Raw genomic sequence first — 17,256 nt, 5'->3', positions numbered from 1 at the left:
CAATTTATCCATTTCAGGCTTCCCGTTATAGTTGGGAAGACCACTATCTAGGTGGTATAGTATATACCACCAGCCTAACTTCCTCATTCTTGCAATGGAGTCTTTTAGACTTACCTGGCTAGGGATGACATTGAGCCAATCTTCCTTAACTCAGCTTCCCACAATACCAGGACAGGCATGTAGTACTGGGACCAGCTATGTGAGTTGAAAAGTTAATGAGAAGGGGTCTCATTAACTTTTCTGCTCTGGCTGGCCTCAAATTATGAGCCTTGGGGGCTGGGAAGGTGGCTCAGTGGTAGAGCGCTTGCCTTGCATGCCTGAGGCCCTGGGTTCGATTCCTCAGCACCACATAAGCAAAAAGAAAAAAGATAGAAGTGGTGCTGTGGCTCAAGTGGTAGAGCGCTAGCCTTGAGCTGAAGAGCTGAGGGACAGCACTCAGGCCCAGAGTTCAGGCCCCACGACCGGACCCCCCCAAAAAAAAAAAAAAATTATGAGCCTCCTGTTTTCAGCCCTCCTATGTTTTTGTTTTTGTCAGCCTTCCTAGTACAGGTGTTTATCCACTGGCACCTGGCTATAAAAATAATTACAGGGCTGGGAAGGTGGCTCAGTGGTAGAGCGCTTGCCTTGCATGCCTGAGGCCCTGGGTTCGATTCCTCAGCAGCACATAAGCAAAAAGAAAAAAAAAGCCGGAAATGGCGCTGTGGCTCAAGTGGTAGAGCGCTAGCCTTAAGCTGAAGAGCTGAGGGACAGCGCCCAGGCCTAGAGTTCAGGAAGGAAATTACAGAAGGAAATATACCTATTTTGGTGGGGTAGCTATGTAGGGTGAACATAAACATAAAGGTGTTCAGTAAATAAATGGAAGGCCAAGCAGTTCTTACAGAAATTTATTATGAGCAACAAAATATAAGAACAGTTTTAAATGGCAGGCCAAGCAGCTCTTTTTATTATGAGCAACAAAATATTAAGAACAGTGCTTTTAACGAACGAATTAAGGAAAAGTGGAATGCATTTGAAAAAAAAAAACAAATGGTAAGCCAGGTGCCGGTGGCTCAAACCTGTAATCCTAGCTACTCAGGAGGTTGAGATCTGAGGCTCATGATTAGAAGCCACCCCAGCAGGAAACTTTTTGAGACTCTTAACTCCAACTAACCACCAGAAAACCGGAAGTGGCGCTGTGGCTCAAGTGGTAGAGCGCTCGCCTTGAACTCAGCAGCTCAGGGACAGTGCCCAGGCCCAGAGTTCAAGTCCCATGACTGACAAAAACAAAAACAAATGATTTCTTCTTAGACTTCAAGAAATGTTTGGGTACATAGAGACAATCTTCAGGGAATTTAAATGCCTAAGGTAAATGGGAGATTGCTAAGAACTTAATGTGGCTGAATAAAAAATGGTATTTATTACATTCTTTTTTCTAGTAGAAAGAAAAAAAGTGGTGAGAAGCAAAGAGGAAGAATAAATATTGGAGAAATTTACTAAACAATTTTCAACCACAAAGTTTTTATTAGTTGAAAGATCCAACAAAGCTAGAAAGGCAAGGCTAACTGTGACCACAATTTTAGTGACTTTGAGAGGGTAAGAGAGGTCTTTGGGAGTAAAGACAAGTTTTTTTAGACATTTTGATTTGTGAAAAAGGACATTAACTTTATTTGTGTTTTTGTTTTTTTTTTTGGTCCAGTCGTGGGGCCTGTACTCTGGGCCTGGGCGCTGTTCCTCAGCTCTTCAGCTCAAGGCTAGCGCTCTACCACTTGAGCCACAGCACCACTTCCGGTTTTTTTTCTTTTTTTGCTTATGTGGGGCCGAGCAATCTAACCCAGGGCCTCGTGCATGCAAGGCAAGCGCTCTACCACTGAGCCTCCTTCCCAGCCCAGGACATTAACTTTAGAGAGAACATAATATCAATCAGAAGGGAAGGTCAGGTTAGGAGGATAAAGACATGCACACAAAGGGGTTCTTAGCGAAACTGAAGAGGACTGATTCTCAGACCAATCACATCTTTACCAATCTCTGTCACCTGTAGAAGAGGAAACAAAGGATCAACTTAGAGACTTGTGAGGCTAAGAACCCTAGAAAGCTTATTCCCTATACCCCTCAATAAACACAATAGATGAATGTATGTTACTGAGAAATGGAAAAGGTTCGAGCTCTCTTTAATGTCAATGTTCGAAGAAGCTGGTGCCAATACTAGGGAAGAAAATAACCACCATGCTTCTTTTTCTTTCCCTTTCCTTCAATAACCTAGTTGCATTTTTCATATAGTACTTACTGTAGTGACCCTGCAGATTTGACCCTTGAACTCAGGGGAATAGCAAGCCCCACTGAGTGGACATTTCTCCACTGGTTTTCCACGGTAGATGGGCCGATAGGATGCAGCACAAATGTCAAAGGGGTTGTGCATGTCATAATTGAGCTGGTGAGCATCTGTAGGGTTCTTCTCACAGGCAGACAGGATTTTTCGGGTCTGAGAGAGAGAAGGAATGTTTTATTTAAGAGGACAGAAAGTGGCATACAACAATTCCTGTGATTCAAGAGCAACTGTACTATGTGAAATAGGCCCCAACCTCTACACTGGATGTATGTGAAGAATCAAACACTGCCATTCCTATATTATCAAGATTTTTATCTTCTCCTGGTAGGAATGGTGGTACATAAGTATAATCCCAATACCCAGGAGGGTTGAGGCTAGAGGATTATGAGTTTAAGATGGAGTAAAACTATGTCTCAAAACAAAAAACAAAAACAACCTAAATAAATAAAATAAGAAAAAAGAAGCAAAGATTTCCTGCTAATGTGGCTCTATAGAGCTAGACCCTATAATGTTGTACCAAATCTAGAGATTATCAGGCTCAGGTCATAGGATTAAAACAGGTTTCCACTGCCCAAGAAGAATATTTTTGGAAAGCACAAATAATGGACTATTCATATAAAGTAGAATTGGTCAAGCTAGGACATCTGGAGTTTAAAAACAAGATTTGGATTATCTTCAGATGCAGTGAAGCTGTTCTAAATTATAGGTCATGCTCACACTAATGACATATCTGAATAAATTATTACTTTGGTACAAAAATAATAGGAGCAAAAAAAAAGCACCTAGATGTAATTAGATAAAGGGTGGCATTCAGTTTGATTGAATATTGTTATACATTGTTTTATTTCAGAGGCAACGACCGTGGTCTTCTGATACTTGTACATAAGACCAGATCTGGTTAACCTATGTGGTCACTGAAGGAGTTCTTATCTACCTGTTGAGCCACTTCAGGCTTGGGCCCAAGTTCCAGGAGGCGTCGAGCAAAAGTGGCTGCTGTCTTGAAGTTCTTGAGCTTAAAAAAGAGGTTGAGGGCTGTTCGCAGTACCAGGATCATGTGAACAGGCTGCAGGTTTGAGTGTGTGAAATAGGCTGCCATCTGGTGGATAGAAAGAGAACATAAGCCAGGCTGACAACTGGTTTACATATACAAAACAAAAAGCCAACGGGACTGGCTTTAAAACACAGAGGACTGACGAAATGATGAAGAAAGGGTAGAGAAATGTAGCCTCATTTCACAGACCTGAACCCAAATGTCTCTTCTTCCCCAAAGCCAGATCTGAGTTTGGAACCAAAGAATACAGACCTAATGGAAGGTAAAGGGGAGAATGCCTCTATAGTGCTCAAGAGCTCGACAGATCTTACCTCACATATGCGCTTCTGCTGTTCTAAAGTCTCTTTGGGCAGCTTCTTCCTTTCTATTTCCATTGACAAACCCACAATATATTCACGGCAAATGGTGATGAGCTGCTGGGCCTGGAGAGGTGGAAGAAGAAAGCCATTGTAAGAATGTAGGGATGACTAGGATTGGGACAAGTGGCTAAACCTCTCCTACCTCTGCAATCTCCTGTTTATTGTCAACAACAAGAAGTGGCACACTGAGTAGGATAGAACGGAACTTTTCTACAGCCTCCTCAAACTTGCCAACTGTGGTGAGCTGATAGCACAGCTGCAACCGTTGGATGAGGTCATTAAGCTTCAGGCCCACAGCTGGCACACTGTTCTTCAGCCCTGCATCCTTCCTGGAAATGGAAAAATAGGAAGAAAACAGGACAGTCAGTAGACAACCAGGACTTACCATTTTTTTTCTGGAAGACATAATCAACAACACCCTATTGTGAAAGTACCTGGGGAATAGAAAGTAGACTGTAGTTCTAGGACAATTTTTTTTTTGGTCGGTTGAGGGGCTTGAACTCTGGGCTTGGGCGCTGTCCCTGTGCTCTTCAGCTCAAGGCGAGCGCTCTACCACAGTGCCACTTCCGGTTTTTCGAGTGGCTTATTGGAGGTAAGAGTCTCACAGACTTTCCTGCCCAGGCTGGCTTTGAACCACGATCTTCAGCTCTCAGCCTCCTGAGTAGCTAGGATTACAGTTGTGAGGCACCGGCGCCTGGCTCTAGGACAATGATTGTGACAATGAGATGTCTATTTGAAATATCTAGCCCAACTTGGAGATAATAGAAGCAAAGGAGCAAGAGAACTTACCAATTTCGATTAGGGTAGTTATACATGGAGGGCAAGCAGGGCAGAGCCTGATAGGTAGTACGGCCTCGAGCATATGTCTGCAGGAACAGTTGCTTGTAGGGGCCAAACTGTACTACTCCTACCTGGTCATGAAGGAGCTGGAACACAGGTAGAAAGAAATATAAGGAACCTTACCCTTCCAATTAAAACTAACTGACCTTGGTAAGGTATTTTTCTCTGTAGTGTTTCATCATTAATAAAATATATTTAATCGTAGGACCTATTTCATTTAACAATATATTTTAGGATAGTGTCTGGCACACAGTGACACTAAATAAAGGTCAGTGATTGTTTTAGTTATTAAAATACATGTCTTGGGGCTGGGAAGGTGGCTCAGTGGTAGAGCCTTTGCCTTGCATGCATGAGGCCCTGGGTTCGATTCCTCAGCACCACATAAGCAGAAAAAAAAAAAAGCCGGAAGTGGCACTGTGGCTCAAGTGGTAGAGTGCTAGCCTTGAGCTGAAGAGCTGAGGGACAGCACCTAGGCCCAGAGTTCAGGCCCCACGACTGGACCCCCCCCCAAAAAAAAAAAATACATGTCTTGGCCTGGGTGTTGGTGGCTCATGCCTGTAATCCTAGCTACTCAGGAGGCTGAGATCTGAGGATCGCAGTTCAAAGCCAGCCCAGGCAGGAAAGTCTGTGTGACTCTTATCTCCAATAAACCACTAGAAAACCAAAGTAGCACTGTGGTTTAAGCAGTAGTGTGCTTGCCTTGAGCTGAAGAGCGCAGGGACAGTGCCCAAGCCCAGAGTTCAAGCCCCACGACCAACAACAAAAAACAAACAAACAAACAAACATGTCTTGGTGTTTAAACCATACATCTATACATCTGCTTCAGAAAGAAGTGCTAATTTCACTATTGTGAACCATAAATAAGGCTACCAATAAGTGGAAATGCCTAAAAGGATCTGTTTTAAAAGATTACTAGGCTAAGAGTGCAGGTAAGAGGAAGGCCTTATGAAGCAAGTCCCTTAAACAAGAACAATAGCTTCCATATAAATCATAATCTGCCTTTGTGGGTTAGATCATTTCCACTTGGCTAAAAAGATGAGTCAACCATCTCCCTGAAGCCTTGGGGCTAGGCATACTCAAGAAGAAGCACCAAGATTACTTTAAGAAGACTTACCCGCATGGCTGTTTCAAAAGAGCCTGCCAGGATGTGATCGACTGGAAGTTGTGAGTTATTGCACCAGATCTAATGACAAACAGAAAACCCAAGCCAAGTGAACTTTTGTCTTTCTCTTTGCAGATTATCCTCCTTCAGATCTATTAGCAGAAAAGTATCCAATACATTTTATACACTAATTAATCAAATATTAGCCAGCTCAGAAACACTGATTCTGCTTACTTGAGTTGGACTTGTCCCTTTGGTTGGGGGCACAAAGAACCCATCTTCAGCCCCACCAGCTGCTCCTGGAGATACATCCTACAGGGAAGAAGACTATTAAGTCATTTTTAAAAGCCATTTAAGGCTAGGGGCTGGTGACTCATGCCTGTTATCCTAGCTACCCAGGAGGCTGAGATCTGAGGATTTCAGTTCAAAGAAGCTTGAGCAACAAAGTCCATGAGACTCTTATTGCCAATTAACAACAGCAACAACAACAACAACAACAAAACAAACAAACCCTAAATAGAGATGTAGCTCAAGTGGCAGAGTGCCAGCCTTAAGTTCAAGCCCCATACTGCACCCTCCCCCCCAAAAAAGGTATTCAATTACAATTACTTTATTCTAACAAATTCTACTTCTACTAGGGATAAAGGTGATGAGAAAAGACTTCCATAAGTGAAGCTGCCCCCCCAGTGACTAAGTAACATACTAAAAGCTCCATTTTCTGTTTTAAAAGCCTGCTGCTTTTTCATAAGCTTCTGAGGGTACAATCCTAATTATTTCACTCCTTTCTTCAAGTGGGAGATAAACATCAGATTAGGAAAAGGGTCTAGATCCCTTTCTTTTGGAGTCCTCATGATAGGTGTGTGTAGGGGAAAATGAAATTACTGGTTTCTGGTTTCTACAGAAAGATTAGAAGACAACAGTCCAAGGGTAGGAATTTCACATACCAGTTCAGGGGGAAGCTCCAGATCTTCTTCTACATCCCAGCCACCTCCTTCTTCCTGCCCCTTGCCAAGAGAATCATCCCCCAAACCTTCTGGAGCCTCCACAAATCCATCTGTAAAGGAAAATCCAGGCTCAAAATAGATTTGTACGGTGGCATACTCTTAGCTAAGGAAAGCAAAATGTTGGGAACTTAGCTGGTTCCAAAGTTTGGAAGTCCACAGACTACTTTATGACTAGTCTCAATCACAAAGTCCATTTTCCCCAGAACAGTTTTAAAACTGTCCTTTTACCTTCATCCAGCTGTAGTTCTGCATCCTCTCCCCAGCCCTCAGTACCAACGGTGTCAATGTCAATGTCGGCAGCCAGTGCTCCTCCCTTTCCTACAGAGGGAAGAACAGGTAGAATTGCTTATATTCTGGCAAGTTTGAGGTACAGTGTTCTTTGCAAGCAAGCTGTAACCTTTCACAAACAATTGCCCATGGGCTGGGAAGGTGGCTCATAGGTAGAGCCCTTGCCTTGCATGCATGAGGCCCTGGGTTCGATTCCTCAGCACCACATAAGTAAAAAGAAAAAGAAAAGCCTGAAGTGGCACTGTAGCCCAAGTGGTAGAGTGCCAGCCTTGAGCTGAAGAGCTGAGGGACAGCACCCAGAGTTCAGGCCCCACGACCAGACCCAAAAACAAAACAAAACAAAAAAAAGAACAATTGCCCAGGTTCTGCCCACTTGCTATTTTTATGTGTTCTCTATTGTTGTGGACTATGTTATACTAATTTGCAACATCTTCATAAAAAATGAGAATAGGAGAGAGATAAATAGTGGCTTGGCACAGTGCTTGTCTGGTCTATCCTTAGCACTCTATACACAAAAAACAAGGGTGGGGGAACAGCTGGAGAGAGTTAGATAACTGGATTTCCTACTACCAAAAAGAAGCTCTTAAATAATTTTTTACTTACCCCTCTTTGGTTTTCCATTCTTGAAATTTTTTCCTGAGATCTTTCCTATGTTACTACCATTTCAATATGTGCATGAGGACAGGGAATAGACAGAAAAGAGAGGAAAGAGCAGTATTGGACACAAATGCCCAGTCTGTCTAATTTTCTTACTTAGATGGAGTGAACAAAGAGGCATCCCAGAGAAACAGAAGGGTAAGGGTAGCACTGAGAGTGGTAGTACATATGTGTGCACATGTGCACTGCAGAATTAAGACTGTCATGAGTGACAAAATATTGAACAGAGGATATGACTACATATCTGGCAAATCCTAAGAAATACACCAAAATGTTGACAAATGTTATTAGTAGAAATAGAGGTGTTCCTCTATTTCCCCATTTTCTAAATTTTCTTTATTGACCTCAAAATGCCTTTGTTTTTTAAGGCTGCACCCTAATTATGACTGGCATTGCAGAGCTATACCTGCTCTGGCATTGCAGAATAGGATAGATGAAACTAATAAATAGAACTTTCTGAAACTGTTCTTCACAAAACAAATAACAAAATGCCATGGGAGAAATGGGCACTTACCCTTGCTGGCAATAGAACCTTCAAAGAATCCTTTGGACACAGTTAATAAGGGCCAATTGGTATCTAATGGCATAATTGGTGCAGGTGGTTGGAGCAGCTTGGCATTAGGGTCAATGTCTGGGATCTAAGAGGTGAAAGAAAAGACAAACGGGTTTGAAGGTGGCTCAGTGGTAGAGTGCTTGCCTTGCATGTATGAGGCCCTGGGTTCGATTCTTAGCACCAGATAAGCAGAAAAAGCTGGAAGTGGTGCTGTGGCTCAAGTGGTAGAGTGCTACTAGCCTTGAGCTAAAGAGCTGAGGGACAGCACCCAGGCCCAGAGTTCAGGTCCCATGATTGACAAGAAAAAAAAAAAAAAGCAAACAACTCTTGGATTCATGTAGGAAAGGTTATGAAACCTCCTTTGAACTCATTTGTGTATGTGTGTGCCCATCTTGGGGCTTGAACTCAGGTTCTACGGACTTGCCTGAGCTGTCTTCAAACTGTGATCCTCAGATCTCAGTCTCATGAGTAGCTAGTATTACAGGCATGAGTCACCAGCATCCGGTTTGTTTTCTTTTGGTGATACTGGAGTCTGAATTCAGAGGCTTGTACTTCAAGTACTCTACTACCTGGTGTATTTTTGTTTTTTGGTTATTTTAAAAATAGGGTCTTCAGCTGGGAATGTGGCTTAGTGGTAGAGTGCTTGTCTAGCATGCATGAAGCCTTGGGTTGGATTCTTCAGTAACACCTAAATAGAAAAAGCCGGAAGTGGCGCTGTGGCTCAAGTGGTAGAGTGCTAGCCTTGAGGCCTAGGCCCTGAGTTCAAGCCCCAGGACTGGCAAAAAAAAAAATAATAAAATAAAATAATTAAGGGGCTGGGAAGGTAGCTCAGCGGTAGAGTGCATGCCTTGCAAGCATGAGGCCCTGGGTTCGATTCCTCAGCACCACATAAACAGAAAAAGCCGGAAGTGGCACTGTGGCTCCAGTGGTAGAGCACTAGCCTTGAGCTGAAGAGCTGAGGGACAGTGCCCAGACCCAGAGTTCAGGGCCCATGACCGGCAAAAAAAAAAAAAAATTAAATAAATAAAAATAGGGTTTTGTGTTTTTGCCTGGGGCCTGGACCTGGATCTACCAACTTATAGCCTCCCATATAGTTGGGACCATAGGTGCACACAACCATGCCTGGCATTTTAGTTGAAATGGGGTCATGTTACCTATGTTTGACAACTGTAATTCTCCTGATCTCTACTTCCTGGGTAGTTGTGATTACAGTAGTGAGCCACTGTATCTGAACTGTGCTCATTTATTTCTCAGCCTCATTCTTTTTTTTTCTTTTGGTTGTGGGGCTTGAATTCAAGGCTGGGTGCTGTCCCTGAGCTTTTCTGCTTGAGGCTAGCGCTCTACCAATTTGAGCTATAACACCACTTTCATTTTCCTGGTGGTTAATTGGAGGTAAGAGTCTCACAGACTTTCCCAGGCTGGCTTCAAACTGTGATCCTTAGATCTCAGCCTCCTGAGCAGCTAGGACTACAGGCATTGAGCCACCAGCACCCAGCTTTAGCCTCACTCTTATAACCAGTGGGAGAGTAAACTGTCCTGTTTTTTTGTTTTTTTTGGTCATGGGCTTGAACTCTGGGCTTGGGTGCTGTCCTTGTGCTCTTCAGCTCGAGGTGAGCGCTCCACCACTTGAGCACAGCACCACTTCTGGTTTTCTAGTGGTTTATTGAAGATAAGAGTCTCACGGACTTTCCTGCCTGGGCTGGCTTTGAACTGCGATTCTCAGATCTCAGCCTCCTGAGTAGCTAGGATTACTGGCGTGAACCACTGGCGCCTGGCTTGTCCTGTTTTTTGTAAAGACTTCTTTATGGGCTACATTTGTTGTACAAGGGATATTCCATTGTGATAATTCTATAAATACAAACTGCTCCATCAACCTTACCTACTCTATCATGTAATTTATAATTTTACATTGTTCCAAGACCTGTAATAAGAGATACTAATATATATAAATACTCACTGTCTCCTTCTCTGGATCAAATGTCTCCTTCAGGCTTTCAGCTTCTTCATCTAAGCCATGGGTAGCAGCTGTGAGATAGGCCAGGGATTCTGCAGAGAAAAGAGATTTTGGTATAGGAACATATCAAGTGAATGCTGTTGTGAGAGACTCTTCTAGGAGGTAAACATAGCCATCCTGCTTCCTAGTATCCATAGTATCTTCCCTCAAGTGTGAGCTAGACGTGTTAACTAGCTTCTCATAGAACACAGCAAGAATGATGGAGTATCATGTACAATACTAGCTTACGACTATGACTTCTATCTTAGGTGCCCTTTAGGCTTTCTCTGAGGGAAACCAGCTGCCGTGTTGTAAACTGCAAAAGGAAGAAATCATTATAGCAAGACCATTTGGTCTCCCAAACAACAGACAGCAAAGTCCTGAGGAATGCTGACACCATAAGAGTGAATATGGAAGCAGATTCTTTTTTTTCCCCTCTTTTTTTTGGTTGGTCATGGGGCTTGAACTCAGGGCCTGGGCACTGTTCCCTGAGCAATTTTGTTCAAGGCTAGTGCTTTACCACTTTGGCTACAGAGCCACTTCTGGTTTTCTGATGGTTAACTGGAGATAAGAGTTTCACAGACTTTCCTTCCCAGGCTGTCTTTGAACTGTGATCCTCTGATCTTAGCCTCCTGAGTAGCTAGGATTACAGGCGTGAGCCACGAGTGCCTGGCTGGAAGCAGATTCTTGATATGTCAGCAGCCCAGGCCAATACCTCTGTCACCCTTATGACAGACACCAAGCCAGAGCTAAGTAAGCCATATCCCAAATGTGAGGTAATAAATATTGGTTATAAGCCGAGTGCCAGTGGCTCACACCTGTAATCCTAGCTACTCAGGAGGCTGAGATCTGAGGATCATGGTTCAAAGCTAGCCTGGGCAGCAAAGTCCATGAAACTCATATCTCCAATTATCCACCAGAAAACAGGAAGTGGCACTGTGGCTTAAGTGGTAGAGCACTCACCTTGAGCTGAAGAGCTCTGGTACAGTGCCCAGGCCCACAGTTCAAGCCCACGACAGAAAAAAAAAAAAACGTTGGTTATAGTTTTAACTAAAAGTTGAAGAGTCAATTTGAAATGGGACCAGAATTGTTTCAGATTTTGGAGGGTTTTTTTGGGGGAAAGGGGTTGTGGAACATTTACACTGACTTTCCTGGTTGAATATCTCTTATCTGAAAAAAAAAAAATTTTTTTTTTTTTGGGGTCCAGTCGTGGGGCCTGAACTCTGGGCCTGGGCACTGTCCCTCAGCTCTTCAGCTCAAGGCTAGCGCTCTACCACTTGAGCCACAGTGCCACTTCCGGCTTTTTTTCTTTTTGCTTATGTGGTGCTGGGGAACCGAACCCAGGGCCTCAGGCATGCAAGGCAAGCGCTCTACCACTGAGCCACCTTCCCAGCCCCTTATCTGAAAAATTTGAAACCCAAAATTAGAAATGTTTCTGACTTTTGAGGTTGACATTCAAGAAGTCTTAGGCCAGGCATTATTGGTTCATGCTTGTGAAAGTGTGGCTCCATTGGTAGAGTGCTAGCCTTGAGTGAAAAAGTTCAGGGACATTGCTTAAGCCCTGAGTTCAGGCCCCAGGATGAGAAAAAAAAATTCAGATTTTGGAGCATTTCAGACTTTTGAATTAGGAATGCTCAAATTGTATTAAGTTCTGGGGTATTTGTTATAAAGCAATTAACTCATGACTAATATAGTTTCCTTAAGATCCTTAGAATCATTTCTGACTCTTTTATGTTTCATCCTATATCTACCTACCACTTTAGTAAGACATATTGGTTGGAACAAGGTGAGATGGCTAAAGCCTGTAATCCTAGCTATTTGAGAGGCATAGATAAGAGGCTTGAGGAACAAGATCAGCCTGAGCAAGTTCATGAGATTTTTTTTTGTGTGTGTCAGTTGTGGGGCCTGAACTTTGGGAATGGGTGCTGTCCATCAGCTTTTCAGCTCAAGTCTAGCACTCTACCACTTGAGCCAGAATGCCACTTCTGGCTTTTTCTGCTTATGTGGTGCTGAGGAATTGAACTCAGGGCCTCATGCATGCAAGGCAAGTACTCTACCACGAGCCACCTTCCCAGGCTAAGAGCCTAGGTTCATGAGATCCTATTTTAACCAATGCCTGGGTACTATAGTGCATGCCTATTATATTAGTAAGAAGCACAGAAAGGAATACTGTAGTCTAGGCTGCTATGATTAAGACCCTACTTCGAACATAACCAATGCAAAAGGGCTGGGAAGGTGGCTTAAGTGGTAGAGCACCTGTTTAGCAAAAGCTCAAAGCTCTGAGTTTAAACCCCATTTAACACCTAAAAAAAAAGCCATTTTGGTTCTAACCTTCAAAACAATCTGACCACTGTTCACCCCTCTACTGTTATTTCTTAATGCTTTTTTTTTTTTTTGTGCCAGTCCTGGGATTTGAACTCAGGGCTTAGGTGCTGTCTGTGAGCTTTGTTGCTCAAAGCTAGAGCTCTACCACTTGAGCCACAGCTCCATTTCTGTATTTTTTGGGTGTTTAATTGGGGAGATAAGTCTCATGAACTTTCTTGCCCAAGCTGGCTTCAAATTGTGATCCTCAGATCTCAGCCTCCTAAATAGCTAGGATTATAGATGTGAGCCACTGGCGCTTGGCCACTAATGCATCATATATATTTAAAGGATATATATATATATATATATATGTGTGTGTGTGTGTATATATATATATATGTATATGTATATATATATGTATATACTTATATATACAGGCTTTATATATATTATATATGTAGGTTATATATACATTATATATATATATATAATATGTATATGTATACTCATATGTTTGTATGTATATATCTATCCAGAGAAAGTTCTCAAAACAGTCAAAGTCATCCTTAAGTGAACACACGAATAAATAAAGAATAAAATCTCCAGGGCTGGGAAGGTGGCTCAGTGGTAGAGAGCTTGCCTCGCATGCATGAGGCCCTGGGTTCGATTCCTCAGCACCACATAAGCAAAAGGAAAAAAGCTGGAAGTGGCGCTATGGCTCAAGTGGTAGAGTGCCTAACCTTGAGCTGAAGAGCTGAGGGACAGCGCCCAGGCCCAGAGTTCAGGCCCCACAACCGGACCCAAAAAAAAAATAGAATAAAATAAACGAATAAAATCTCCAAACTGGGGGCTGGGAAGGTGGCTCAGTGGTAGGTAGAGTGCTTGCCTTGCATGCATGAAGCTCTGGGTTGGATTCCTCAGCACCCCATAAGCAAAAAAGCCAGAAGTAGCACTGTGGCTCAAGTTGTAGAGTGCTAGCCTTGAGCTGAAGAGCTGAGGGACAGCGCCCAGGCCCAGAGTTCAGGCCCCATGACCAACCAAAAAAAAAAAAACCCAAAAAACTCCAAAGGAAGTAAAGGAATAAAACTGTAATACAGCTGACTAATCGCATTACTAGAGTATCTGCTCCAGAACTTAAACTACCCTGCAATTTTCCTAAAGGTGTTGGTTAGACTAAACAGACTTTCCATTTGGCTTTGATAAAAATCTCAATGTGGTATGAATGTGTCATTTTCCCGGAAAGTATGTATAATTAAGGACAACCGCTTAGCACTATATATGAATAATTCAGCATGAAGAAAAAGTACTTCCTAAGGCCCCAATACTTACTCTGCCCACAGTTCTTCAGGATTCGCACTCGCTCTGACACATCACCCAAGTAGAGTGCATTCTGATAATGGCCACTCATGTCCTTTCGGATCTCAGCTGCACACAAGCCAATGAAATACCAAGTTAGATCTTCTCTGTTAAATTCTGTCACTTCTATTTGCCTTCCTGCTTTCCCATAAAGCCCTCCCTTCCACTTCCAATTAGTTTTATGTAGCTCACCAATCTTCATCATCTTGCGAAGTTTCTCCAGGTTGCCAGTAATAAGGTACAGGAAGGAAAGTTTGTCAAAGTTTTTGGTGCGCTGATAGCACATTTCCACAATCTGATGGTTCCCCTGTAGCAGGGCCACTTCTCCCAGTTTCTCCCAACAGTTCTTGTCATCCAGTGCTTTGGCTGCTTCCAGAGCAATCTAAAGAATTCCCAGGGTTAGAATTAATGAGATACTGTGGGGATAATATGACTCAAAACTAGGGACTGTACAGTCAGTGTTAAAGTATCTGTCTCCTAAGAAATAAATTTTTCAAAGAACTTCCTATACTACACCAAGAACTCCTAGCTTTTGGTCTATTTCTACATCACATTATTCTCACTCTCAGTTTAGTTTATAATAAAACCACCTAGTAGTTGCTGATTTCACAGTTTTGCCTAACTACCATACTTCCTATCTTTCAGATTTAAAGATCCATAGAAGCTTTCTGAAAGTCAGAAGAATAAACAAAGGATTTAAGTCTAGAACTGGAAAAATAATCTTAAGCCTTTTCTTTCCCCAGAAAAAAGCCCAAGTCTCAACATTTGATACATTTTCCTTCATCTAAAAGAGATCAAATGCTGCCAGATACTTATGGCTCACACTTATAATCTAACTATGCAGGAGGATCGAAGTTTGAAGCTGCCTAGGTAGAAAAGTCCCCATGAGACTCTTATCTCCAATTAATCACTCAAAAACCAGAAGGATACTGTGGCAAGTGGGAGAGTGCTAGCCTTGAACACAAAGAGACTCAGGGACAGCACCCAGGCCCTGAGTTCAAGCCCTACAACTGACAAAAAAATAAAATAAAATAAAAATAAGGAGTTGGGAAGGTGGTTCAGTGGTAGAGTGCTTGCCTTGCCTGCATGAGGCCCTGCGTTCGATTCCTCAGCATAACATAAGCAGAGAAAGCCAGAAATGGCGCTGTGGCTCAAGTGGCAGAGTGCTCACCTTGAGGTGAAGAGCTACGGGACAGCACCCAGGCCCAGAGTTCAGGCCCCAAGACTGACAAAAAAAAAAAAAAAAAAAAAGCCTGGGCACTGTCCCTCAGCTCTTCAGCTCAAGGCTAGCGCTCTACCTCTTGAGCCACAGCGTCACTTCCAGCTTTTTTTCTTTTTGCTTATATGGTACTGAATAATCGAACCCAGGGCCTCAGGCATGCAAGGCAAGCGCTCTACCACTGAGCCACCTTCCCAGCCCTTAAAAAATTTCATACTATGTTTACCCTAAAAGTTACTGACTTCAGTCTGAGAATGTCAATAATGGTGGAAATGGATGTAGAAATAGGCAAATAGGAACGCTAATAGATGGTTCAATCTAACAACTGAAAAAGATCCCAAATTCCACTTTTCTAGCTAAAGGATCAAGCCCAGGATAATGGTGCCAATGCCACTCTAACCCTCTCATCTTCTTTAATGGATCTTGGGCTGCTAAGCATAATTCTCTTACCTCAATGTTTCCACACTCCAGGGCCAGACTAAAGCGTGTTTTTTCATCTTTAACAAAATGCAATGCCACTTCAGGATAGCCCTTCTTCTGGAGATAAGCAATGATAGACTGGCCTACTAGTTTGGCATTCCTCACCATGTGCAGTACCTGGACAGTTGAGTTGGGTAGAAAGGAGTAAACATTACTTACAGGGGAAAAAAAAAGCACTGCCTCTCTTAATGCTCCTAGTATGCTTTCTCACTTCATACCTCATCATATTTTCTGTTGATCAGAGCCAGCTTGAATTTGAACTCAGTAGGATCAATGGTGAGTACCCGAGGACGGCACTCCCTGTCTAGGCAGTACACATTGTTGCCCTTCACTCGTGTAACATAGATGGGTAAATCCAGAGTCCGGATGATCCCATGGTCTCTAAGAGAAGAGGATAGAGACGTAACTTTCAATAAGTAGGGTGGAATTTAGTCTGTGAAAAATGAACACGCCAAGGCCACAGACATTTTTTTTGGTCAGTCATGGGGCTTGAACTCTGGGCCTGGCCACTGTCCCTCAACTCTTCAGCTCAAGGCTAGCACTCTATCACTTGAGTCACAGAACCACTTCAGATTTTCTGGTGTTTAATTGGAGATAAAAGAGTCTCATGGACTTTCCTGCCCAGGCTGGCTTTGAACCATGATCCTTAGATCTCAGCCTCCTGAGTAGCTAGGATTACAGGAATGAACCACCAGTGCCCGGCTGGCCACAGACTTTTATCTTCTCATAACTCTCTGTAAAATGCCAAACAAACAACAGTGCAGAAGGACATATTCATATTGAGTTTGTTTTTTTATACAATAGGTTAGATGATTTGGGGTTTTTTTTTTTTTTTTTTTGTCGGTAGTGGGCCTGAACTCTGGGCCTGGGCACTGTCCCTCAGCTCTTCAGCTCAAGGTTAGCCCTCTACCACTTGAGCCACAGCGCCACTTCCGGCTTTTTCTGCTTATGTGGTGCTGAAGAATCGAACCCAGGGCCTCATGCATGCAAGGCAAGCACTCTACCACTGAGCCACCTCCCCAGCCCTAGGTTAGATGATTTGATCTATCTTTATAAAGCTATTACTCTAGGAACTGAACACCATATGTGACTATAAGAACCAGACAGCAAAGATAAATTCTATATTTAGATATACAATTGGTAGATCATTATGGACAGATAACTCCTTCTTTATAAGCTACAAGTAAGAGATAAGTAGATATGAAGAGTTCTGGCACATAAAGAAATGATAAAAAGCAGAAGATATTTTTAACTGAAAGATAATAAGATCACAGAGTAAAACTTGTTGGTATATAATTCATCTAGTAGTTGATAATTTATAGCTGTAAATGGATGAGCTGTATTAGAAGAAATATTGAAAACTGTGGTATCTACCTGCATACATTTCAAAAACTATACTTTAAGTTAAATCAAAGAGAGTAAGAAGAAGGAAATAATAAAGCCAATAGCATAAATTAAGATACAGAAGAAGAAAAAAATTACAAAGGAGTCAATAGTTGCCAAAAGCTGGATAAAACTGTAGGCCTTTTGGGAAGGTATTAAGAAAAAGAGAGAGGACTGGAGATATAGCTCATGTGGTAGAACACTTAGCCATGAGCATGAAAGCATCTCAAGAGTGGGAAGCCCAAGTTTAAGCCTTGGTACGAGCAAACACACACACACACACACACACACACACACACACACACACACACACTCATTAAGACTGAAGTGGTAGGTAATAACTGTAAGTGAAAAAGTCAAGT

The 17,256-nt window shown here is 42.6% G+C and overlaps 1 protein-coding gene across 1 annotated transcript in view; it reads right to left on the bottom strand.

Moving 5' to 3' along the window:
* Positions 1-1,794: 1,794 nt before the first annotated feature.
* Copa (COPI coat complex subunit alpha) overlaps positions 1,795-17,256 on the bottom strand; it is a 54,796-nt gene continuing 39,334 nt past the window's right edge. Inside the window, exons 18-33 of the mRNA XM_042681905.1 lie at positions 15,730-15,892; positions 15,482-15,628; positions 14,005-14,194; positions 13,786-13,881; positions 10,117-10,205; positions 8,121-8,244; positions 6,890-6,979; positions 6,602-6,711; positions 5,892-5,969; positions 5,670-5,738; positions 4,505-4,641; positions 3,858-4,044; positions 3,668-3,778; positions 3,240-3,401; positions 2,264-2,458; positions 1,795-2,011 (exon numbers count right to left, since the gene is read on the bottom strand). Of these exons, the coding sequence (XP_042537839.1) occupies positions 1,952-2,011; positions 2,264-2,458; positions 3,240-3,401; positions 3,668-3,778; positions 3,858-4,044; positions 4,505-4,641; positions 5,670-5,738; positions 5,892-5,969; positions 6,602-6,711; positions 6,890-6,979; positions 8,121-8,244; positions 10,117-10,205; positions 13,786-13,881; positions 14,005-14,194; positions 15,482-15,628; positions 15,730-15,892 (2,008 nt within the window). The 3' untranslated portion in view covers positions 1,795-1,951. The remainder of the gene's footprint in view (positions 2,012-2,263; positions 2,459-3,239; positions 3,402-3,667; positions 3,779-3,857; positions 4,045-4,504; positions 4,642-5,669; positions 5,739-5,891; positions 5,970-6,601; positions 6,712-6,889; positions 6,980-8,120; positions 8,245-10,116; positions 10,206-13,785; positions 13,882-14,004; positions 14,195-15,481; positions 15,629-15,729; positions 15,893-17,256) is intronic.

Source organism: Dipodomys spectabilis, unplaced genomic scaffold, assembly GCF_019054845.1.
Source record: "Dipodomys spectabilis isolate Male_0828 unplaced genomic scaffold, ASM1905484v1 ptg000069l, whole genome shotgun sequence".
Taxonomy (NCBI): domain Eukaryota; kingdom Metazoa; phylum Chordata; class Mammalia; order Rodentia; family Heteromyidae; genus Dipodomys; species Dipodomys spectabilis.
This window is presented reverse-complemented; position numbering and strand designations above follow the sequence as displayed.